General features: G+C 40.4%; 1 protein-coding gene across 6 annotated transcripts in view; it reads left to right on the forward strand.

Annotated features, from left to right (window-relative positions):
• DYNC1I1 (dynein, cytoplasmic 1, intermediate chain 1) overlaps positions 1 to 26,323 on the forward strand; it is a 338,857-nt gene that overhangs the window by 179,899 nt on the left and 132,635 nt on the right. For all 6 annotated transcript variants that reach the window (XM_011955110.1, XM_011955104.1, XM_011955108.1 and 3 more), the window contains one exon: positions 24,123 to 24,212. In XM_011955110.1, the coding sequence (XP_011810500.1) occupies positions 24,123 to 24,212 (90 nt within the window). The remainder of the gene's footprint in view (positions 1 to 24,122; positions 24,213 to 26,323) is intronic.

The raw sequence follows: 26,323 nt of genomic DNA on the forward strand, positions 1-26,323 counted from the left end.
TGGAGAAAAGATGATAGGATTACTTCTGCAGTTTGCCATTCTTGCTAGTTGTTAGAGTCACTAAATCAAGGCAAAGTTTATGAAAAGCCTGTGGCTGGGGTCTCCAACTCTTCATTCCTGCTGAGATTTTCCTATTATAAATCTGCTGTCAGAAATAAGTGCTTTACTTGTGACTTAATTCTATGCAGGCACAAACACCTTGGTTCAACACTTTGGCCAGACAGCCCTGACTGTCTTGAGAGCAACAGAGATCTCATTAACGTGGGCTATTACAAAGAAAAGGGGTTCCCATGCTCTCTGGTCGTCATTCACTGCTCTGGAAACAGCCCTGTGAACGCTAAAAGAAAACATGAACTCCAAGGAAGCAGTAGGGCCGGGATATTGAGAGAGGGAGGGATATTAGGGAAAAGGGAGTATAGGGCTTGTGTCTTCAAAAGCATTTTCATGCTCAAAACAGGCAATTTCATGTTTTAATACTTCCCACATCACCTGTTGTTAAAAATTGGTTATTTAAAAATCTTTCTGCTATTACCATAATTAGCTAGATCACACTATCTAGTATGGGAGCCACTGGCCACATGGGGCTATTTAAAGATAATTAAGGTCAATTAAAATTTCAAACCCAGGTCTTCAGTTTACACTAACTCACTTCAAGTGCCCAGTTGCCATGTGTGGTTCATGCAACTGTATTGGACAACACAGAGCATTTCCATTGACACAGCAAGTTCTCTTGGGCAGTGCTGGTGTAGACGGTACTTGTAGAATATCTCTTGGTCTTTGGTCACTCATCACCTTTACAATGATCAGGCATTTAAGGGCATACGCAATAAAAGCTGAATGCTAAAATTCAATGATATTTCCATTTTTAATATTCTGACTTTATGTTAGATGTCTTCTTGTTTAAAGATATACGGACAATGGGCCGGGCATGGTGGCTCACGCCTGTCATCCCAGGACTTTGGGAGGCCGAAGCAGGCAGATCATGAGGTCAGGAGATTGAGATCATCCTGGCTAATATGGTGAAACCCTGTCTCTACTAAAAAAATGCAAAAAATTAGCCAGGCGTGGTGGCGGGCGCCTGTAGTCCCAGCTACTGGGGAGGCTGAGGCAGCAGAACATTGTGAACCCGGGAGGCAGAGCTTGCAGTGAGCAGACATCACGACGCCACTGCACTCCAGCCTGAGCCACAGAGTGAGACTCCATTTCTATATATATATATATGGACAATGACTTTTTTGCCTTCTTTTAATATGTCTTTTGAATATCATATGTCAGTGCTATGCAACATGTGCTCCCTGGAATGGGTCCAGTCCATAAACTATTAGTTATCGGTCTATAGAGAACTAAATAAAGAAATCAAGAGTAAGCCTTTAAAAATTTTTATAGGGATTTAACATTGCGGTGACTTCCAGGCATTCGTGCTGGTTTCGATAAGTATGTGAGGTGATGAATATATGAATTAGCTTGGTTTAGTTATTCCATAATGTGTACTTGTATGAAAATATCATGTTGCCTGCCATAAAAATACACACTTTGTCATTTTTCCATTAAAAAATAATTTTTAATACAATTTGCAACAGATTGGAAATTTTGATTTATTTTATTAATTTTTTTTAAAGACAAGATCCCACTCTGTTACCCATGCTGAGGTACAAAAATGCAATCACAGCTCGCTGCAGCCTTGACCTCCTGGGCAGAAGCAATTCTCCCACCTCAACCTCCTGAGTTAGCTGGGACTACACACCTAGCTAATTTTAAATTTTTTATTTATTTAATTTTTTATTTTTAGGGACAGGATCTCGCTGTGTTGCCCAGGCTGGTCTCAAACTCCAGGCCTTGAGCAATCCTGCTGACCCAGCCTCCTAAGTGGTGGCAATTTAAAACAAGAAATAAACTTGCTGTTCACCACAGAGAGTTGAGAAGAAAAGATGTATGAAAATGTTCACTTTTGGAAACACATTAACCAACTCACCTAAACATTTCAAACAGGACCAGCTTATATGCAAGGAACAAAAGCTCAATTCAGGAAAAAGCTATATTAAATGTATAATTATTTGACATGACTGTGAACATAGCCTACGGTAGTTTTCTCATTTACTCTTAATGCACGTTAAGGATGTTAATGCCAAGTGCTCTTTCCTATAAATCCAGCTCCACTTTTTTGTAACATTCTTTATCTAAGGGATCTTTGACCCGAGTGGGAGGAACAGGTGCCTGTTACCAAGAGTAACATAGTGCTTGTTTATTATATTTGGCTAAGTTTGGAAGATTTGTGCTTTAGCTAATAAAAGTAGCTACTGTTTGCAGAGTATTACAGTATTTGAATTGAAAAGTGTTATGCTTTACTGTATCTCCATACAAAGGAGAGGTTTTCCTGTGATGTGATTGACAGTCTGTAAGAGGAGTATCCCTAGCTGTGTTCCAGTTTCATCCCTGGGTACCTGGCCACATTTCAATGCACTCGGCTCACAGAGATCAGAGGCTATGTGGCACGTGCATGGAGAGTTGCTACATAAATAATATGTAGTATTAAGTACTTATTTGCTAGCTTCTCTGACTAAACTTAGAGGTCTGCAGAGAAGGTGGCTGTACTTAGCCACCTTTGCTATCTCCCTCGACTTACACAACAGGTGCTCAATAAGACTCTTTCTTTCTCTCTCTCTTTTTTTTTTTATTTTAAGTTCTGGGATACATGTGCAGAATGCGCAGGTTTGTTACATAGGTATACATGTGCCATGGTTGTTTGCTGCACCCATCAACCTGTCATCTACATTAGGTATTTCTCCTAATGCTATCCCTCCTCTTGCCCCTACCCCCGACAGGCCCCAGTGTGTGACATTCCCCTTCCTGTACCCATACATTCTCATTGTTCAGCTCCCACTTATGAGTGAGAACATGCAGTGTTTGGTTTTCTGTTACTGTGTTAGTTTGCTAAGAATGATGGTTTCCAGCTTCATCCATGTCCCTGCAGATGACATGAACTCATTCTTTCTTATGGCTGCATAGTATTCAATGATGTATATGTGCCACATTTTCTTTATCCAGTCTATCACTGATGGGCATTTGGGTTGGCTCCAAGTCTTTGCTGTTGTGAATAATGCTGCAATAAACATACGTGTGCATGTGTCTTCATTTAGTTGGCTTCTGGAATTACATGATGCAGTTAAAAAAATATTAATACTCAAGTCCATCATTCAATTCATTTAATATGACACCAAATCACTGCCTTGACATCATGATTTTGCTTCATCTGGTGGTTGTGTAGCCCTGGACATGTTGAGTTTAAACTCCAGCTTGGTCGATGGCTTATTGAATAATCAGAAAACCCTGATTCCAAATTATTGATATTTCTTAGCTCTAAAAACATAATCTTGGTTTGCAGTAGGGGCAATATAATAAATAAATGATTATAAGATACTTCACTATGAAATAAGGCTAAAATATTCCTTATGTGAAATATTACTACCAGAAATTCCCCAGCACTCATTGGAACTTTCTGTAAGACATCTGTCTGTCAGAGGAAGTTGTGAGTTGCTGCTTAGAAATTCAGAATCAGTGGCGTTTTCGTAAACCTGGCATTTGGAAAGTGAATTTCAGGACAATCTTCTTCCTTCACCCCAACCCACCCCTCCATTTATTTGTATCACAAAACCGCCTCTAAAGTCAATATCCCCCTCCCCGCAAAATAAATATGTTATCCAAGATCTTTATCCCCTCCTCCTTGTCCTCCTCCTGCTGCTGCTGCTGCTGCTGCTGCTGTTTGCTCATCAATGCAAGATTTCAGAGTTGTTCATCTTCCAGAAGCTCCCAGTCCCTCCATCTTGTCTGAGGAGTTCTTGATTGGGCACCCATCCATCAGAAGAAGGAGAAATTTCTGGCCCTATAGACATGCAGGTGCTCTTGCAGCCCATGATCTTGCATGAACTGGAGATGTCAGGATTGGGAAAACAACTCCTGCAGCCTGAATTGGGAGGAGCAGTCGGAGCCAGGAAGCACATCTGGAGCAGGAAAGTGTTTGCTGATTGTGGAATTTACAAGAAAGGACACACCCAGGAGTAGGCTCTGAAAGGGGTGAAGGTCTCCATCCCCAGGATCACAGAACTTGTCCTTGTGGCTTTGATCTTAAGCCACATTTAAACTCACAGGAAATACCACCACTCACGAAAGCCTTCACTGGGAGAAAATACAGGCTGAGTGTTATCCAGTTTATCACAATTGCAGGTATATGTCTTCAGTGAATGAGTGGTTCTAAATGTCATAGGTCAGAGTTTCCTAATCTTGGCATTATTGGCATTTTGGGCTGGTTAAGTCTTTGCTGCCAGAGCTGTCCTGTGCATTGTAGGATATTTAGCAGCATCTCTGGCCTCTAATCATGAGGTACCAGTAGCAACCACCTACAGATGTGACAACCAGAACATCTCCAGATTGAACATTGCCAAATGTCTGATTGAGAACCAGAACCATAGAAAGACTCTCAAAGGATTCTAGATGTGCCATTATTTCTCAGAAAAATCTAGTAACTTTCTTCTATGATTAAGAAAATTATATGATTAAGAAAGGTAAATGATTAAAAAAGGTATGCTTTATAGCCAGATGCAATAGCTCACAAGTGTAATCCTAGCATTTTAAGAGGCTGAGGCAGGAGGATCATTTGAAGTCAGGAGTTCAAGACCAGCCTGGGCAACACAGTGAGACTCTGTCTCTACAAAAAGTTTTTTTAAAACATTGGCCCGGGAAGCTGAGCAAGAAGGATGGCTTGAGCCCAGAAGATCAAGGCTGCAGCGAGCTGTGGTCATGCCACTATACTCTGGCCTGGGTGACAGAGTGAAGCCCAATCTCTTTAAAAAAAGAAAAGAAAAAGAAATGTATACTTCATGTTATAACCAAAAAGTATGTATAAGCACCCACTTGTATGAGACACTCAGTTGAGTTCTAAACAAATCAATAAAAACGTGTATCTCTAAACATGAATTTTCCAAGCTAATCAACAAATTTTTGCCTTGTAGAGAATCTGAAGATAAATCATGTTGAGAATACATTGATAAAAAGTTGACATTGATTCTGTCCTAAAATATGCCTTAACGAACTTGTCTGTTAATTCCATGTGCAGAAATTGAGCATCTACTATTTTCCAGGCATTTGACCAGTAAGGAAAAAATAAAACATGAGTATGGCCCTTGAAGAGTTTTAAGCATAGCAAATGCTATCATTTGGCATACAAATGACAAATGGGTAGGTTGCTCTACATAGAGGAGAAGCAGCTAAATCAAACTGAGGGGTCAGGGCAAATGTTCCAGGGAGGTAAACTTGAAGCTATGTTTTGAAGGATGAATAGGAGTGGAGAAAGAAGCAAAATCAAGGACACTCCAGGTAGAGGGAACAGTAGGTACAAAGGCTCAGAGGAATGAAGTGGCACAATGTGGAGATCTATGAAAGGCTCTGAATGCTTGAGTGAAGTCATCATGTGGGGCTGGGGTAGGGAGTGAGAGCCATATCTTGCAAAGCTTTGGGTGCTGAGCCTGAAGGCACAGTGGAGATGCACTGGAAGAATTTTAGCAGGGGCATGACAGGGCCTTTTAGCAACTTCCAGCAACATTGGAAGGGCTCAGACCAGCAAGCTAGGAGGCAGCAACAGTGAAAATTGACAAAGGCCTAAATCAAGGCCATGTCAGTAGGTTGAGGAGGAGAAAGGGGAAGAAAATCTTTCAGAGATTAAGAAGGTCAAATCTATAAACTGATTGAATGTGGTGAGTTGACATAGCGGAGACATTTCTGACAGATCCCAGGATTCTAGCTTAGATGACAGTGACTGGTTCTCAATCCCAAAGTTAGGATCCAGGAAGAAGATTAGTTTGGGGAAGAGAACAATGAAACAGTATGGTTGAGTGGTTAAAACCTTGAATTGTAAAATTAAATTAGACCTGGGTTTATATACCAGCTCTATTCTTTACCAACTACATGAACTTTCTTGGACTCATTTAACTTTGCTAAACCTTGATTTCCTCACCTGTTAAATGGTGCTATTAATATAACTTACTGATATATTATTGTAAGAATTGAATGAGAGAATCATTGAGAAAAACAATGCTTAACACCTATTAAGTCCTTAACACATGTTAGCCAAGTTAGCAGCATCCCGAGCCCAAGCAGTCCAACTGCAAAGTCGGTATTCCTAACCATTTCAATACGCTGCCTCCTTGGGGCAATTACATGTAGATTAAAATAGTTGAAATATAGACTCCCCTAAGGGGACTTGTGCAGTGTGAGGATAAAAAACTAGGCAAAGGTTAGATCACAGGAGATCATATATGGTAAGGACTTTGGCCTTTACATTGTGTGTGAAATGAGAAAATGCTGGATTTTTTTTTTTTTTTTTTTTTTGAGACTGAGTTTTGCTCTAGTCACCCAGGCTAGAGTGCAGTGGTGCTATTTTGACTCACTGCAATCTCTGCCTCCTGGGTTCAAGCTAGTTACCTGCCTCAGCCTCCCGAGTAGCTGGGATTACAGACGGACACCACCACTCCTGGCTAATTTTTGTGTTTTCAGTAGAGACGGGGTTTCATCATGTTGGATAGGCTGGTCTCAAACTCCTGATCTTAGATGATCCACCTGCTCGGCCTCCCATAGTGCTGGGATTACAGGCATGAGCCACCACGCCTGGCCAAATGCTGGAATTTTAAGCAGGGAGATGGCATGTCCCAATTTTTATTTCAGAATACTTACGTCAGCAGACAGGGATGACCTACCAGTGTAGGAAGGCAATGGCCAGAAAGGCCCACCAGCCTTCCTTTTTCTTGTTTTCCTCCTGGTGTATAGAACACTCAGTTGGCAAACTTGATTTGTCCACTTCTTAGTAAAAGAGAAGAAGAGTGATAGAAACTTGAGGTGTTTCAAGTATGTCAGCATGGAATATCCTTTCACTCAATTGTTCCCACAGCTGCAGATAATGTGGAACCAGAAAATTTGACTCCTCCTTAAAAGGACAATAGTTGATACTGTGCAGAGCAGGCAAGGAAGTTCCTTTGCAGATGGATACAAGCAGCCAAGCCTGTGGGACCACAGTAGGCACCGATCCAGATAGTAAACCCTGTTCACCATCGTCTAGACCTGTTTGAGTGATTTGGTTTAATTAGCCTTTCCAAGAAAGAATCTTCAATTTTTAATAGTGCATAGTTATGCTTGTAAATGTCTCCGCCAAGCATGGGCTCTAGAAGTGAGGATTTGATAGGCCACAGTGGCTTGGCTGGAAGCCACAGGGTAGCTTTAATAACTTTGTATAATCTAATGACGTCATGCAAGCAGAAAAATGTGGATTAGAAGGGGAATAAGTAAATGAGGTAGTAGCATTCTCGACAGGTGAAGCTGGCTGAGAGCGTGTCAGGTAATCCTCTGCCTAGACGTAGTTCTCCTTCAAATCTCATTGGAATTGGGGCTTCTCTTAGTCTCCATGACAATAATACTACCACAGCATGGAGAGAGCACTGGAGAGTCAGCAGGTCTGATTTCTAATCCGAGCTCTTCCATCAGCAGGCTGTGCGAGTTTAGGGACCCTTCAACTCCATGGATGGCAATGGTACATCCATTCAGTGAAAAAACTAACCAAGATAATTAAGAAGGAGGAGAACGTGGAGAAGGAGGATGGAGAAATGAAGAAGAAAATAATAATTTCCACTTACCTAGTTTTTATTTAATTTGCTGAACAACATGCTATGTGATTTGCACACTTGATCCTTCCATCTTATGACAATACTTCCATAGTCATCTCTATGGATTTTTTTCAGTTGTTTGTTTTCATGATTCTGCATTTATGTGAAAGCACTGGGAACAATATAGAATGGCAGAAGATGAACACAAATCCTCCCTGTATACTAGGAGGTAATATTTTGAAACCTCGAAGGCTCAAACAGTGGCCAGGGACAGAGGATGAGGTTGGCACATATGGTAGAAAACACAAATCTGGTTCTGCTTCCTTTCTCCTCTGTCCACCTGTCTGAAGACTGCATTATGGCCAGGGCCAAAGCTGTAGCCTGTTGAGTAGATAAATACCAGAACATACTTATTTTAAATCTAGTTGTTTCCTTGCTCTCACTGCTCCATCAAAACTCAAGGCCTTAGCCCCGCTTCCATGCTTCCACCTAGCTTCCTGCCTTTCCACCATTCTCTCCCCTTGCTCCTTTCTCCACATGGCTTGTCTTCCCTTGACCTTGAATTGTGCTCACTCTCTCCTGACTTCACACCTTCCTTCATAGTGTACCCAGATTGGCTGAACCCACAAGTAAACAGTCTTTTTTGGGGTCAGACATTGGTCTGACAGCTCAGAGTAGAGAGAGAATTCAGTACTCAATTTTATTCACTATGTTTATTGACCTTTAAAGAAGCGTGATGGGAGCCCAGAGCATCTAACCTAGAGGATGTAGCTGGGAATGCCCTTTCCTCTGCCCATCCTACCCTTACCTGCCCTTAAAGCTAAGCTCATGCCTGCAGCAAACCCAGCTCCATCTGATTGCCCGTTCTGATGACCCACAGCTTACACCCTCTTTCTAGTCTCAACAGGACTAGGAGACTATCTCACACAACTTGGAACCTTATTTCATATTTTGTTGTTTGAACTATGTTTAGATGCTTTATGCTCCTCATTCCCAAATCCTATTGCAACTAAATGATAGCTGCTTCTGTGGGTCTTTCTAGCCCTTTGTTTCTGTGATTATTACTAATTAAAATACCTTCCTTCTCTTTCCTATTGCATAACTTTCTTCCTACCTTGCACATTTTTGTGGCTGGGTGGGCCATTGGACACCAAGAAGCTGTAATTATTATCACAATTACCCCACCTTAATAACTAACACCTTATAGCATTTTACCACTGACAAAGCAGCTCTGTACCATTATCTCATTGTTTCACACAGTAATTCTCTTAAGTAAGTAGCACAGAAATTAGTATCCCTCATTTACAGATATTAAAGTAGATCTTAAAGAAGCTGAAGAATTTATTGTTTACATACCATATAACAAAATATAGTGAATAAGACCATACTTTCCTGTGCTGTCTCTTGGGAAAAAAATAAGTAGATAATTTACCTACTACAAAATGTGTGATGGGAAACTATCCTCCTGGGTCATGGCACTGCTAATTACCCAGGGATCCTTAGAACCCTCTTTTGACATCAGTTGAAACACTATTGACTTAAAATGCTGCTTCTCAACAGAGCTGAGTGGATCAAATAGCAAATGTGAATGACTCTATTTAACTTGGTGTTTATCTTGGTATTTCAGGCCTTCCATTATTTCCTCTCTGATTTACCTGCCCCTCACTGTTTACATCTTTGCACTGCTATATATTTGTACATGCTTCTTTCTCTTCCTGAAATGAAACTCCACATTCTCCTCTCTACGTCCTTATTTAGGTCTCACCATTCTTCAAAATCCAACTCAAATTGAACTCCATAAAAAAACCCACTTCCCTTTCCTTTCTCTCCACTTGTCCTATCTCCACCAGTTGTTAACCTCACCTCTATTTAATTTTCAGAGCACATCTCCAGGCATTCTCTCTTCTGATGTAGATATTTACATACATTTGTTGTTTCCCTGCGTGAATGCCAAATTTTTTGGCTTCAAGCTTCTTTCTTGATTCATTTATGTGGTCATCATAAAGCTTAGCCTATGCCTTCAATATACCGGGTTTTGAAGAACATGTGTTCAATTATAATGAATAGAAGAATTATTGTTAAAGGGGGCAATTTAGGTTGGATTGAGGACACCCAGCATGAAACTGAAATGACTGAGAACAGGCAAAAAATTCATGACTGCATGCTCTAACCACTAGACTATTTTCCATTCTGAATAGGACAATAGTGGTCATTATTTTGTTGCCACAGTTTCATTCTCACACTCACACTGAGCCTTTGAAGTGAAATCTCTCCTAGCACCACTGAGGTTGGGAGGATTGCTCACTACTTGGAGGGATTGTCAATAGAAAGTTATGAAGTCCCTGGTGAAATGCTGCTCAGTTTATTCTCTAGAGATTCAGATTCTTTTGACCAACCTGATGTTTCAACAGCTTGAAAAACGAGGAAAGAACCATGTCTGTCTAGACTGACCAGAAAGTAAAAACAAGGGATACTTTGAAATCTGACCACAACTGAGAGTTGTACTTAGTCCAAGTAACTGGAAAATCAGTTTCTTGGATTAGACAAATGCTTCCCTTAAGACTCTCAAACTGCTAGCTTTCTTCTTTTATAATTAATAGAAAATTATTACACTGACAGACAAGAGACTTCATATTTGAGCCAATGGGAAAACCTGACGTTGAAACCAGGGGAAATAATTTAGCCCCAAATAGGGTTGTTAATGCCAGGATAAAAGCAAACAAATGTGCTAATGATCTTCTCTGAGAATCTGACTGTGATGAATTTTGATGAATTCCCAGATGGAAAATATATCAGTTCTCCCTGGGCTGGGAATTGGACACTAGAATGAGAAAATAGTGAAATAGGTGTCAGCAAAAAGCACTCCAAAGATCTTATTTCCATTTTCTAGAGAACAAGAATTCTAAAGAGATAGACAACTCCCTTTTCAAGGAACCAGATCTGTGTGGTTGTAAGCATCTATGACAAAGTTGGTGGTGGGCATGGGGCAGGGGGATGTTCTGATTTCCATCATAGAATCTGCCATTGCTCTGCTGGCCTATAGAATTGATGGGAGGGGAGAGTTTTGATACAGCAGCTGCTTTGATGTTCTCCTGTGCAGTCATATTATCACCCAACAAACATTCATTGCCATCTCCCATATGCCCAGCCCTTTCCTAGGTACTTTGGATATGGCAAAGAAGAGACACAGTCTTTGCTGTTGTGGAATTCTCATTCTAGAGGGTCTAGAATTCTCATTCAATTCCCACCACTAAAATATGAACAGACAATAAATACATAAATAAATGTGGAAGTTCAGATAGTAGTCAGTACTATACAATTAAAAAATAAGTGAGGGTGAAGGGAAAACAAGTGCCATGTGCCAGGGCACAACAGATAGTGGTATGTTGCTATATTAACTGGGGTTGGAAGAGGGAAGGCCTCACAGATGATGTGACATTTGAATAAGGACCCTAAAGACATCATGGAGAAAGATGAATGTTTGGAGGAAGAGTGTTCCAGGTACAGGGAATACCAATGCAAAAGCTGTGAGGTATGAGTTCTTGACAACATCAGTCAATGTCCAAGAAGCTAGCTCAGTTGAAGTATAGTCAGCAAACCAAAGAGTGGTAGCCCATGCATTATGAGATAGATCTGGACACATGGCATGGTCTTGTGTTGGGGAACACAAAACTCTTCAAGGAAGACTCCATGCGGTAGATGGGAGCATGGCTATACCTACACATGGACTGTGAAGCATCCGACTGGCCATGTTGAAACTATAATAGGCAACTGAAACTGGAATAGGCAAGGAAAAAGAAGCTGGAGTCAGTTTGACAGGATACAGCTAGTAGCTTTGTTTTCAACTGTGCTCCAAATATTGTTGCAACTTCCACAACTTTTCCTTTCCACTGGACATGTTGTAACAGGTGTTTACTTTCACCTCCAAACCCTTTAACATACCTTCATCCTTCACAGCCTAGTTCAGGCAGTCTGGCACCAGTGTGGACACAGCTGAAACAGAATGGAATGTGGAGTTTCAAAAACTGGGGTTCAAAAATCTGTAATTTAGTAGTTGAGCAACGTATATAACCTCTTTGAGCCTCAATTTTGTCATCAATAATAACAAAATGTTTTTAAATGTATAAAGTAATTAAAGTATTGCCATTATCCAAGGAGGGTAATTCTGTTATCTACAGCTGAGGAAACTGAGGGGCAAGGGTTAAGTAAGTAACCCATGATTATTTCTAAATTGTAGAAATGTAAAAATGCTAGCACTTGCAGGATTTGAACCTGAGCAATATGGCAACTCATGCATTTAACCCCACGTACCTTGCAGGATGGTGTGCATGCTGAAAGGATTATCAAGAAAAAATAACAAAGAAGATACTCAGTCATTGTTAGTTCTTGACGACTCACACATTTTTTATTGCAAGTGACTGAGGAATCAACCAAAATTACTTATGCCAAAAGAAAGTTTGTTGGCTATTATAAATAAAAATTGGCCCTAGGCACTGGGGTCATACTAGCTTCAGCTACTGCTCAATTTAGGTTCCAAGTTGCTATCATGATCCATCTCTTAGTCCTGCTTTATCTATTCCTTCTTTTTTATGTTCCATGTGGTGAGCCATGGCAGCTTCAGTTCCACAGCAGTATAACACCCAATCCAGTAGAGGAGAGGAGTTCACTTTCCTGATGGTGACCATGTGTTCTGGTTTAGTCGGAACAGTCACTCAGTCCAATAGAAAAGAGGCGTCTACTTCTATAACAGGAGATACATCCAGAATTTCCCAAGACAGTCACCTAGTCCAAAGGAGGTGGACTGACAGGTATGATGACCATAGGTCTGGTTTTCCCAGGCACTCTTTATTCACACCTGTCATTGCAGCTTAATTATTAATTGTACCTCCATTCTCCCTCAGAAGTATCCCAATTTATGGTAGATATATATGGTCATTTTACTAATAGTACAAGGAAAAATAGTCTCATTGATCCTCGCCTCAGATACAAAGTCTTCCTCTAAATCTTAAAGAGTATTTACTTAAAGGAGAGAGGGAGGATGTGTCCACCAAAGAATAGAGGGACTGTTATCCCAAGAAGTGGGGTGGTGGGTTCTGGATGGTCAAAACCACAAATGTCAATTACATTTCCCCTTTTCTCTTTATACTGTTTGGTACTGTTTAGCAGTAGAAAGGGTTTGGGAGTTGGAAAAACATGAGTTTGACTCTTGAATTCACTGCTGCGTGTAGCTCATTCACCTTAGTGGAAGTGTCTTCCCTTTCTAAGCCCCAGTTTCCTTATATGTAGAAAAAGCTCATAATACCTGCCTCAGTGAGTTATTATGAGGATTCAATAGACTGATAGACATGCAGGATTCAATAAATCAATAGCTACTGTTTTTCCATGGTGCCTGGAATACATCTTACCACACAATATGTGGTCAGTAAGTACCTGGTGACCGGTGACTGGGACAGGAAACAAACAAGAAAGGACCGTGAACCTCACAGTGGGTGCAGGGAGGCATAGGTGAGTGTAGACAAGAGTTGCTGTTAGTGGTGGTAGGGCTTTAGTGATCAAGGAAAGGAAAACACTTTGATGCTGAATGAGGAGATTCATGATCCAACTGAAACATTGGGGAAACCACTGAGAAAATGTCCTTTTTAGAACTACTGGGGAAATTGGAAATTATTAAAATTTAAGACAGTCAAAATATTTACTAGACACCCATTTTGGGGCATACAGATATGAATAATTAATGGATTCTACTCCCAAGAATTTGGGAGGGAAAAACTCATAAATGTAGAGAAATATGTTCTACTTACAATTAATATGTCATGGCTGGAGAATGATAAATGCCACAATCTTAAACATAATAGTTCTTTAGTTGGATGAAGAAAAGGTTGTAGGAGATACCCAACTGAAGTGCTATGAGAGGTTAAAGGAAGAAGAAATCCCTTTAACAGGTAGAGCAGGAACAACCTGGGGGACTGTTGGGTGGGGGGAGTCCTTAGAATCAGGTCATCGGTGTAGCTGGATTAACATGTAGGGAAGATCAGAAAGTATTGGAGGCCTTGGACACTCCAGGTACACTCTTACCCTTGTGCTTTTGTTTCCTTTGCCTAGGTTGCTCTCCCACAGGGGTCCATATAACCTGATCCCTCACTTCCTTGAGTGTTTTACCAAATGCCACCTCTCAGTAAGGACCTCCCTTGCTCTCTGTGTAAAATTGTGACACCTACCACTGTCTTTTTGCCTTTAGTGCTTGCAGCTCTCTAACCTGCTATATACTTCAACTGTTTATCTTGTTTATTCTCCATCTTCCTGCTAGAATTCCAGCTCCATGAGGGCAGGAAAGTTTTACTTGTTTTGTTCACTGCTGCATCTCCAATACATAGAATAGTACCCAGCACATAGTAGGTGCTCATATTTTGTAACAGAAAAGGAAGAGGAGAGTCTGACTGAGGGGAAGCATGAACCAAAGTACAGATGGCATGTGGAAATGTGTGCAGCAGATACTGTGTTGGTGCAGGCAGACTGGAGTATGCATGTGTATATATACATGTGTGTGCGGGGGTGAACACAGTAGAGGAAATTTGGACAGGAAGCACATATTGGGGCCAGACCTTAGAGGACTTGAAGACTAGGCCAAGGAACTCAGCATTCACTCTGCATGTCATAGAAGCTATCAAATATTTCCACCAGGAAATTGATATGAACAAGTTGTTTAAAGAGGATTGATCGGACAGTGTTGTTTGTAGCAAGAGTAGGCGTGGAAAGAGGTTGGAGGTAGGGAACAATGACTAGGTGCTGCATAAAAAGCCAAGGTGGCCTTAACCAAAAAAAAAAAAAAAAGGAGGTGGGAAATGGAGAGAATAAAGGGAGATGTGCAAAAGAAGGGTATACAAAGAGATAGAATTGATGAGATTTGATCCTATTAATAAAAGGAATGCTAGAGAACATGTACTAATATTAGTGGGATGACCTATGTATGCAGTGATTCATGTGACAATAGCTCTAACATTAACAGAGTTGGCGACTCTTAGGTATGGAAGGTACCACTTTGTCCTTAGGAACAATTTCCTTACAGCGAAAATAGTGTTTCTAAATGGTTTCTATTTATTTTACTCTTTTTTTAAACTGGTTATCATAACACAATAACAATTCTAGTATGTGAAGTCCTTGAGTGTCTGCCTTCCTTTGGGACAGATCTACAGTTACTCCTAAAAGTTAAATATTGTGACATCTCTATCCCTGTGACTCTGGTTTTCTTTTTCACAAGCAAGGTTCCCACCAAGAGAAACTGCAGATTTGCACTTTGGGAAGACTTAGTAGAGAAAGCAAAAGAATAGAGAATGGAATTATCCAAAAGCAGAAGTAGATAGCAGAAAGGATTTGAGTCTGAAAAATAGAGGAGTCCCTCCTTATTTTCCAAGCAGCCAAGAATTGCATCTTCAATTGTTTTGAATTTTTTGCTCTCTCTGTGTGTGTGTGTGTGTGTGTGTGTGTGTGTGTGTGTGTGTGTGTGTGTGTGTGTGTAGGCATGTGCATGCATATGTGGACAGATACATATATAGGGCTGCCAAGGATAGCCATAAAGGCTGTGTCTTACACACCTCAAGGAGGCCCTATTCACATAGGCCATAATGGTGATGCTGCTTTCTGGAGTTGTGCAATGGGATGGCCTTGCTTACAAGAATGTAGGGAAGAGAACTGACTTGAGAAGTGGCTGTGCTCTTTCAAAATATCTCACCTTCCCATATCCCATAAAATCTGCAATTTGCCATTATAGATTAATTTATTTGGATAACCATTATGTAGTCTATCAGTTTGAATTAGTTCATCCAACTATTCTCTTCAGTAGCTAAAGGATCCATGACTTTCCGAGAAATCTTGGGTAACAAGGGCCTGAAAGATCTAAGACTGAAGATAAGGAAGATAGTGGAGGAATGGGTTCTAACAACAAACTTGGCCTCTTTTATGCACAGTTGAGTCAAAGGCTGCTCTGCTGTGAGCAATACTGGAGAATTAAGTTAGGATCAGATGGTAGTGGGCCTTAAATGCTGAGCTAATCTAGGAAATAGGGAGCCATTAAAGGGGTTTAAGAAGAAAAACGTATGGAAACACAGATCAGTCAGGCCTTCTTATCTCCAGACATCAAACTGCTGAAGGTATCCACAGACTCCTGCCTGAGTATCTCTGAGGAGGTCCTTGTTCTCTTCCTCATCTCTGTCCTTCCATGCAAGCTGACTGACCCATGTCAATTCAATTCAATACATATTTACTATGCATATATTACATATCAGTGCTCTTACAAGTTTCAGAAACAGCTGCTTAAAAAGTACTATTCTCTGATTTCCCCTCTCATTTTAAATATTTTCTTTCATTTCCTCCTATTTGCAATGCGTTGGGTGACATTCCATCAGGAAGTAAACTTTCCAAGTACTGTCATGTTAGAGCCTTAGGAGAGATCTGATGTGGCCTAGAGTGTTAACAGGAGCGCTCTGTATGATGAGAAATGTATGTTTTCTTTACTCTGGCCAGATTTTTCTAGACCAGAAAGTGAAGGTTTTTTCAATATTAGCATGTAGTATATTTAACAAAGTGCTTACTGAAAATCCCACAAAATATGTCTTTCCTGCATATTTTTAAAGCGTAGAGGCGCTCACCTTGGTTTGTGTAAGCATTCAGTGGTGCATGTTATACTTTATCTTGGCTGCTGTGATACATATTGGGAGGGTGGCTCTCTCTGGACTCCCGGCAAAGTTGGCAAGCTGTATCCAAAGTTGGTCCAACGGTAGGGTGGCTTGAGTGAGTTCTGCGCGAGAGCCCTCACTGTCTGCTGTGCAAATACATGTCTAAATTCATAGTCTGATTCATCACACCCGCTGGCAACTACACTGACCAAAGTCAGGTTCTCAACGGCTGCCTGGACTACGGCTATGGCCTGCCTTCTTACTGTGCCCTGGCTTCAGTCTTGCCCACTCTCCTGCAGCCTCCACGTTGCTGTCATATCCTTAAACAAAATCAGAACTTGACCCTTGTGTGTTTTAAAGCCTCCAGTTTCCCTGCAGGGTAGATTGACAGCAATGATTTTCATTGAGGGTCAAGCCATCCCCAGACAGATATATCGGAATCTGCACAAAGGGTATGCGGGGGAAGAGAGAAGTGTGGCTTCAAAAACCATATTTAGCATCCCCAGTGCCTTGGGTTTCTTTTGAAATTGCTAATGATATTTATGGACTGAATGCGATTTTAAAGTGGGCTACTGATCCCTAGGAAGAAGTCCACACTTCTTGTTCTGCCATTCAAGGCCCTACGTGATGTAGTACCATTAGTAATTTCCAGAACAGTCTTCTGTTTTCATATTGCCAGTCTCAGTACTTAACGTTGATAATACTAAAAAGAGTAGGTCTTTGAGGGACATTTACTCTGGTTGTAGAGAGAGATGTAAAAAACTAATTTTATACGGTATGAGATGTGTTATTGTAGAGATATTTACAAGGTGGGTGGCAGAACAATGGAGGGGATTCACAAATCTGTTTTAGAGGAAGAGTTAAAGCTGCTAGAGCTATATCATAAAGGGCTGTAAAGACAGGCAGATTCAAGACAGATGCTGGAGGTGGAATGGATGGGACTGAGACCCCCCTGCTCTTACTAGTCCCTGATGGAAAAGGGGAACTGAGGGTAGTGCTCAGGTATCCAGCTGGGATTCCATATGAACAGTGGCACCATTAAGCAGGTCAGAGCTCTGCTGTGGACATGTCAAGTATGAGGTGCCCGTGAGACAGTCGTGTTGGAATGTCCACTACAGAGTCTGTAGCCTAGAAGGGATATCTTGGCTGGAGAAATCAATTTGCAGGTGATAGTGGAAGATACAGGTGTAAGTGCTAACCAGATTGAGCGTATAGTATTAGAAAAGATGAGATGGGACAAAAGGCATTATGCAAAAAGATGAAACCAAAAACCAGAACTGCAAAGAATATCTTCCAATATTTTTTTAAAAACTTTAACAGAACTTGAAGGGGTAAGTCTTTTTCTATTAAAAATTTAAAACTATGTTATAAGAAGAATCACCATCTGAATATCCATACATGGAATTATATAAAAGTGGCTAGGGCATTTGTTCTTAAGTTGAAAAGAACATATCCAAACAAATAAACAACAAACAAACAAAACAAAACAGAAAAACTCAGGTCTTTATCTCTCTCCAAGTCTGTTCTCTAGTAATAGTACAGTAGGAAGCTTGATTTAGAATTGCCTCTGTGTCCTTGCCAGTTTACATCTTGGAAGCTTGTTTCTATTCATTTCATAAGCCACAACGTATTTGATCATTTCTAACATTCACAATTTTCACATTAGAATTGATGATGTGTTATAGTTTAATAGCAGTAATCGTCTTTCTTGGCGGTATATAAAATAATTGTGCATCTTGCAGTCGTTGGCCCATTCAATTCAAAGTCAAAGTGGTCATTGCTTTGTGCCTGCTGCTCTGGGCAGCAGCAGGATGCCCTCTGGAGCTAAGAAGGATGGAGTGAAATGGCCCTTTCCACTCCCTGCCTTCACTCTCCACCTGAGCCAGCCTTAGCAGTCTTCCTGAGGTGGCAGATGGAGGAGCCACAGTCCTCTCATGAAACGTCAGGAGCAGAGCAACAAGGGCTCTGGCAGGAGCTCAGATCCTCTTATCCCGAGGTTTTGCAAGCCCTAAGGGGACTGAGGAAAACAAGAACCCAGTGGCCTCGTAAAACACAAACCCCGCTCTTCACAGAGGGTCGCCTTGTGTCGCTGAGGGTTCTGGTTGCATGCAGCAGGCATCATCTCCGGTGGGACTTACTGGAAGGAAATCTGGTGCTGACAACGCCTCTGGTGGGATTTATTGGAAGGAAATCTGGTACTCACAGAATCAACAGGAGGCAGAAGGAACAGGTTTGAAAAAGCGTGGGCACCAAGGGAACTCTGGAACACTGGGCCTCTGGAACAATCTTGCTGGGATGTTGGGCATCACTGCTGCTACTGGGTTTTTCCCCAAAATGAATCCTAACTTTTTTCTCAGCTTTGACTGCAAGGATCCAAAGACAAAGCCCAAGTTAGGAGCAACCAGTCTGACTCCCCAGATCCTGTCTGTGCCCTGGCCACCAGGAGATGAACAGCAGGAAACTCTCTCCCACTGGGCTTCGAGAGAGGAAAGTAGGATCCACCATATCACCAATCCGTAATTGCTACAAAGGGAATATGCCCCGGACAGAAAGGGGTTTTGCTGTTATACTGTATTGCCAAACACTGACAAATGTTCCACTGCACTCCCTGTCAAATACCTCACATTTGTAAGGCTATCAGAACAAGTCAGTGAGCAGAGGACTGCTGCATACTAAAACGGTCTACGTCGGCTTGATTTAGAGCCATGGAGTAATGGAGGAAACGAACTCTTCTAGAGCTCAGGCAAAGGGCCGAGCCTCGTGCTGAGTGTGCTATCTGTGATTGCTGCATAATATACAGTTATTTGTTCTTAGACCTCTGAAAATCTTAAGGGAGGAAGACAGTGGTTACCAAAGATTTTTCCAACCAGGTGGAATGAATGTGGCAACTGGAGACGGCAGAATATGGGTATTAAATAAAATAATGTGTCTAAAAGATGCCATTGTTTAGAAATTAGCTCCTTGGACTGACAGGTAATTAACTTCTGCCACTAGTTTAATTTCTTGTGTGGACCTGGATACCGGAAACCATACATGGGTGGTAATTTTTTTCCCTCCAATCTCAAAGGAAACGTAACTGGGTATGAACTAGTGGCACAACTCATATATCAGTAGTCTGTAGCAGGTCTACATAAATCCTTTTCTTTAAAGTTATTTAACTGTTTTGAAAATGGTTTCAACAGAAGTAATTCCAATTGCACCAGAAAGGAAACCAGAGTTTTAAAGAAAAATATACTCTCTTTGCTGAGCAAGGCAAACATATCAGTATGCAGAGAAACAAACCAGTCTCTTGTGTTTTATTTCCTTAGCAAATCCACCGAAAAACTTACTTTAGGTCTTTGAAAGGATGACAAAGAATTCTGTGGCCACTAAAAATTAATACCTACAACTGGTTTGTAGACACTTTAAAAGGGCAGGTACTATTTTTTAAATTTCACTGTTTTTCACAGTTTCCCATTTGTACATACTATAAACTTTGTACATACTATAAACACAATACATATTTGTTGTGTGTGTGTGTTTTTTTAGACTGATCAAAAACATATTCTCTGGGGAAGGATTTTCCATTTAAGGAATTAGATAACCTGCTATTTCCTCACATGCTTCTATGCATGAACCTAGACGTCGTATCACAAACCTAGTCCTTTTCATAGCCAAGCCCTTCACAGAATAATATTTTCCAATAAGCTGGTAGTGGCACTTTTGGTCATGGTGTTTCTTTTTTGACTCTTCTGAGAATTAATGTTTAAAATAAACACCCTTATAGCTGTGAAAGATGAGAACTTGTTACTATTTAAAGCTGACTAATTCAAAGTCATTTGGTAAAACTGCTTTTAGTTTTAAGAACTAGAAGATTTAAGTGCACAAACTAGATGGCTGCAATGAAGGCACAATTGTTATCTATAGTCAGTATAACTAATTATCAATGAATACAGACCTTGATCCATTACTTCCTTCGGGTCCATGGATTGAAAAGCAAGAATCTGTTTGTTATTAGTCTTATTTCCTCCAAGGTCTTCACACAACTCACTCCCTTAACTCCTTTAAGTTTTTGCTCACATGTCATCTCGGTGTGGCCTTAGTGGGCCTTTTCACTCTGCTTTAAATTGAGACCCTCCCACTCTTGACCAGAATGCCTAATCTCTTTCCTATTTTGTATTTTCCCCCATAGCACTTGTCTGACACAGTATATATTTTGTTTTTTTTTATTCGTTTGTGGTTTCTCTCCACTGGAATGGAAGCTCCGTGAGCACAGAGATTATTTTGTCTGTCTTGTTCCCTGGTGTGTGCCCAGCACCTGGCACATAGTAAGTGCTCAGTCAATATTTGTTAGAATCTAAGGCAACGTTTGTTTTGAAGATTTCTGCTTAAGTATGTTCCCAATGACCTTGATGGTTTAAAAAGCAATTTTGTATTGGTTATTTTACTTAGTTATTCTTACAATAACAATGTGTTTTAAGGAAGGTTTATTATCCCACTCCAGCGGATCAGAAATGGGGGCTCAGAGAGTTCCTATGAATTGGATAAAATCCAGGGGCCAGCAAGTGATGGACTCCAGCCTGGAACAAGATCAAATACTTCCCTCGGGGTGCTGCTCTCACCCAAGCTGTGAATCTTTCTGGCTGGAGGAATTAACACTTCATATTAAGCATTGCCGGCCAGGTCTCAAAGCAGTGGATTCCAGAATGAAAATTAGAACAGAATGTGGTTGTAGCATATATATACCTGATAAATAAAATAATCCATTATGTACAGCTCTCAAGGGTGTGAAACATAACTTCTCAGCTACAACTTGTATTTGCTCACCTCCTGAATGTGGAAGAACAATCCATGTTGAGGCCGTGCAAGTCCACCTCAAAAAGTCCCTGCAAAGCCTCCTTACCTTGCAACATATCATTGCAGCTGCTTGTATTTCAGCCCTTTCTCTGTGGCATTTCTATTTCACATCATGCTGTGGTTCAGGAGGCAGTTTGCGTAGTGGTTAAAGATCACAGACCCCAAAACAGGCAGAGCCAGACAGAACTTGAAGCGGGATGTGGTTGCAATTCCTTCGGGGGAAATTATTCTGTCTCCTCATCTGTAAAACTGGACTAATGGTACTAAGTTCTGATAAATAAATTAGATTATACAAGTGATGCACTCATCACTGCCTTAAGTATTATTGAATATCTCCTGTATCCCTTCTTACTAAATTGTAAGATTATAGAAGGAAATGCACTTACTGGCTTTATTAGTTTTCTAGTGTTGCCATAACAAAATACCACAAACTGGCTATTTAAACAACAGAAATGTAATGCCTCACAGTTCTGTAGGCTGGGATCTGAGATCAAGAAGTCTGTGGGCTTGGTTCCTTCTGAAGACTGTGAGGAAGAATCTGTTCTCCTAACTTCCGGTGGTTTTCTGGCACTCTTTGGTGTTCCTTGGCTTGTAAAAGCATCAGGCTGATTTTTGCCTTCATCTCCACATGGTATTCTTCCTATGTGTGTGCGTGTCTGTGTCCAATTTCCCTTTTTTATAATGGCACCAGTCATATTGGATTAGGTGCCCTACTCTATTATAACCTCATTTGAACTAATTATATCTGCAGTGACTCTATTTTCAAATAAGGCCACATTCTGAGGTACTGGAGTTTATTACTTCAACATATAAATTTTGGGGACACAGTTCAACCTATAGTTCTGGCCTTATTACCTTGGTTTTTGTTGTATTTGCCCTGTACTTAATAAGTTTCAGGGCATGGCTGCTGAATCTGTTAAAGAAATGTCTCCAGAAGGTTCAGAAATGAAGCCACTTACCAGCAGCAGAGAGGCCTTTTGAAAACTGCCTCTTCATCCAAGGATTACTGAAAGAGGAAACCTCTCCAGCTAGATCTTCACTAGACTTTGTGTTTAGTCCTTGGGTCAGGAAGATACATCATGTCGAGATGGATATTTTAATCAGGACTTTCCAAATGGATTTTTTTGTGTGTGTATGAAGAGATAGCATTAATATCTTAACATATGGATAAGGACATAGATATGCTATTTGTAACTTAACTTTTTTTTTTTTTGAGATGGAGTCTCACTCTGTCACCCAGGCTGGAGTGCAGTGGCCGGATCTCAGCTCACTGCAAGCTCCGCCTCCCAGGTTCATGCCATTCTCCTGCCTCCGCCTCCCAAGTAGCTGGGACTACAGACACCCGCCACCTCTCCCGGCTAGTTTTTTTTTTTTCTTTTGTATTTTTTAGTAGAGACGGGGTTTCACTGTGTTAGCCAGGATGGTCTCGATCTCCTGACCTCGTGATCCACCAGTCTTGGCCTCCCAAAGTGCTGGGATTACAGGCTTGAGCCACCCCACCCGGCCAACTTTTTAAAGATTTATTTGTTTAAAAGTCTGGGTAACAGTGTTCTTTTCAAAATTTTAAGTGCGACTTTTCGTCTAATAAATGTGACCTTAGGGGTTTGTGTGAATAATAAATGACAGTTCTTTAAAATGTTTTACTTCCTTTCTTATATATGTATAGTGTGGTTATAAAGTAGTGAACTTGGCTCCACAGTCTACCTGCATGCCTATAGAGTATAGTATTTCAATTACAATTCATATTTTTAAAATTCTAATATCTAAATTGCAATGCTATACTTTACATATCTATATTTTTAAAATTGATATTCCTTCCACAAATGACTTGCTTAATATTAGTTAGAATTTTGTAAGTTGTTTTTCAGGATATACTTATTTATTTGAGCATTTAAGTATGCATTTATAATGTATTCTAAGCGATTGGTGCTGAAATTTTGAGTTGATGAATCTCAGGATTTATTGTGATGGAAATGGGACTATCCACAGAGCTTGAGATTTTATAGAAGGTCTGTAAATATTTGTTGAATGAGTGAATATATGGGTAGAGAGAGAAGCAAAGTCATTTCTGTTCAACTATATTTGAACCACTGAAATCGATAACCTACATGGAGTGCAATACCATAAAGACTGAAAGGAAATTTTATTTTTTATATCATTTTATTTTCTATAATTTGGATTTTCTTGTGACACCTTGACTCTCCCCTAAACCTTCTGCATTGTGCCTGATGCTTTCAAACACTCTATAATGGAAGGGGCCTCTAGGAAAGGCAAGTTGAGAGAAGAGGAAAAATGAGCATATATTTGCATAGGGCAGGAAGGGCACTGTAACATCTGGCGGGGTAGCCAACTCAGTCGACTTGTTAGTCTCATTAAATTCACATTAATGCATGAACTGCTCTGAATGTGTAAATACCATTTTGAGTTGTTTTCTCCCAGACCAATGGCATTGACTTTGGGGTCCCTTCCCTTGGTTGTTTACTTGCCAATGGCATTTGACCTGGGGTCAGACCTGTATTTAACCCTTTCCTGTAGGTCAAAAACAAATTAATTTGGTGAGAATTAAATTGGAAATGAGTCATCTGTACAACAGGTGTCCCCTGTGGAAAATGTGCTCCAGGTGGAAACATTTTAAAATCTATTCCTGGGCCATCTTCGAAGAAGCTTCAGAGGTCAGGGAGGCAATTCCAAGACATCCCACATGGTAAGAGCCTGGAGCTGGATGTACAGGTGCCCATTCGGTGTGGTTTTCTCAACAGCTTGGGGAAATTTTCAAAGAGGCCCCTTTTGGAGATAATTTATTCATAAATTCATGAACGTTTATCTTGGGCATTCACTGAGGACTGATTTACTTAGATGTTGCCCTAAATGATTGGAACTTTACCCTTTACCCCTACCTCCCACTATCAACCAAAGACTTTGATTTGGAGAAAAGAAAATATTGTATTTTTCTCTTTCTTTTTTCTAGAGGATGAGGAAGATGAGGAAATGGTGGAACCTAAAGTTGGCCAGGACTCAGAACTGGAAAATCAGGACAAAAAACAGGAAGTGAAGGAAGGTATGGTATGGAAAATAAATTGAGTAATCATCTTATTGTTTTGTTTGCCTTTACTGATATAAGAGACTATAGAGCTAAGTAAAAATTGAATTTGCATCCCCTATATGGAAGATTTTCTATGATTGTACAATACATTACATTTAGCAACATAAACTGTAATCTCCAAAGCAAGAGTCATTTATTTCTTGACTGATAAAGGCAAACAAAGTGCAAAACATCCACAATTTCAGTAACAATTCTAGTCACAATTCCAGTAACACTTGTTACGAATTGCCATGTTACCTTGTTCACAGAACCATATATTCCCAATGATAACAGTAAAGCAAAGGACTAGATATAATTATTTTGTCAATAAATTCTAAAGTGTTTTCATGTGATCTACATAGAAACATTAATAGTGATCAACGCTAGTAACTCTGCTATTAGAATTTTTCTTCTGCAACTCTGCCTGTATAAGGAGGAACAACCTCTTACATGTTCTGGTGATAATATTAACTAACATTTATTAAGGGCTCCCTATGCCCTTGGCTCTCTTCTAAGCACTCCACAGATATTACTCACTCCTTAAAACATTATTTTGAAGCAGATACTATTACTACCCCTATTTTATAGGCAGAGAACTAGGAAGAGAGAGGTCTAAAAATTTATCCAAAGATACACAATGTATGAGTACATGAGCCAAGATTTAGAGTTAAATCCAAAGTGTACATTTTACCCTGTTGCCCTCCTCATGATAGCACTGTACGTATAAGAAGAAAGAAAGAAAAGAGAAAAGAAAAAGAGGGACAGGAAATACTGCAGGTGACATTTCCTTACAAACCCAACCTTGTATTACCTTGAGATTCTCAGCCCATGGAGACAGAAGAGAATTTTGAACTTGTCTTACTTGCTGGCAAATGGAGAGTGGGACCTGAGAACTGAATGTAGATTAAAAATGTTCTTCCATATTTCCTATTGAGTGTCCCAAGTATAGATCAATATAACTCTGATTAGAAGCTCATTTGATTTGTAAATTTTAAAGATGGTTGTGGCTCTGGCACAGTGTGGCAGATGTTCAGCACTGGGGACTTTTGTAGGAATTGATACATACTGATCCCAACTCCTCACTTCAACATCTTGTGCTCTCATGAGAAAATTAGAGTAGCCCAAATACCTATTACAAATGACATCCATATCATTTAACATCCATATCATATGGAGTTAAATAAGACAATTTTTTTTTTTTTTTTTTTGAGGCAGAGTCTCGCTCTGTCCCAGGCTGCAGTGCAGTGACGTGATCTCAGCTCACTGCAACTTCCACCTCCCAGGTTCAAGTTATTCTCCTGCCTTAGCATCCCAAGTAGCTGAGATTACAAGTGCGTGCCACCACACCTGGCTAATTTTTGTATTTGTAGTAGAGACGGGGTTTCACCATATTGGCCAGGCTGTTATCAAACTCCTGACCTCGTGATCCACCCACCTCAGTCTCCCAAAGTGCTGGGATTACAGGCGTGAGCCACCGCGCCCAGCCACAATTGTAGAAAATTATTAAAAATCACTTCATATTGAGGCTCATTTGAAGTGTGTCTGAGTGTGGGTGTTTAATTTAGTTTTGGTTTGTTTTTTGTAATCTCAGGTATCTAAAAGCCAGTGCGAGATAATAATGAAAAAGCATAGCCTCTGGAGCCACACTACCTGGAATCAAATCTTGTCTCTGTAGATTATTAGCTGAGTGATCACTACAGACTAAGTTAGTTTAACCTTTTTTTGCCTCAGTTTCCCCATCTGGCAAACAGGTTTTTAAAAAACTCATCAGGGCTAGTATGGAACAATACTTGGCACAAAGTAAGTGCTGTATAAAAGTTTGCTAAATTATCCTTAGTAGTCTTGCCTTGCAGTGCCTGGGTCTATAATTGGTTTCTACCCTGGTGGGGTGGATGCCCTTGGGGAGCCCCAGCTCTCTGTGCTTAGGTTTGCTATAGCCCATAGCTTTGAAATAAGAACATGGTTCCAGGGGCCCCAGCTAGTACATTTTAAAAATGTGGAACTATCAATAGAGATACAAGCAAAGTCCTCTAAACTCGTTGGAGAACTATCATAAAAGATCTTCTTTCTGTTACTGTGCTAGGTCT

This window comes from Colobus angolensis, unplaced genomic scaffold, assembly GCF_000951035.1.
Source record: "Colobus angolensis palliatus isolate OR3802 unplaced genomic scaffold, Cang.pa_1.0 Scaffold394, whole genome shotgun sequence".
Taxonomy (NCBI): Eukaryota; Metazoa; Chordata; class Mammalia; order Primates; family Cercopithecidae; genus Colobus; species Colobus angolensis.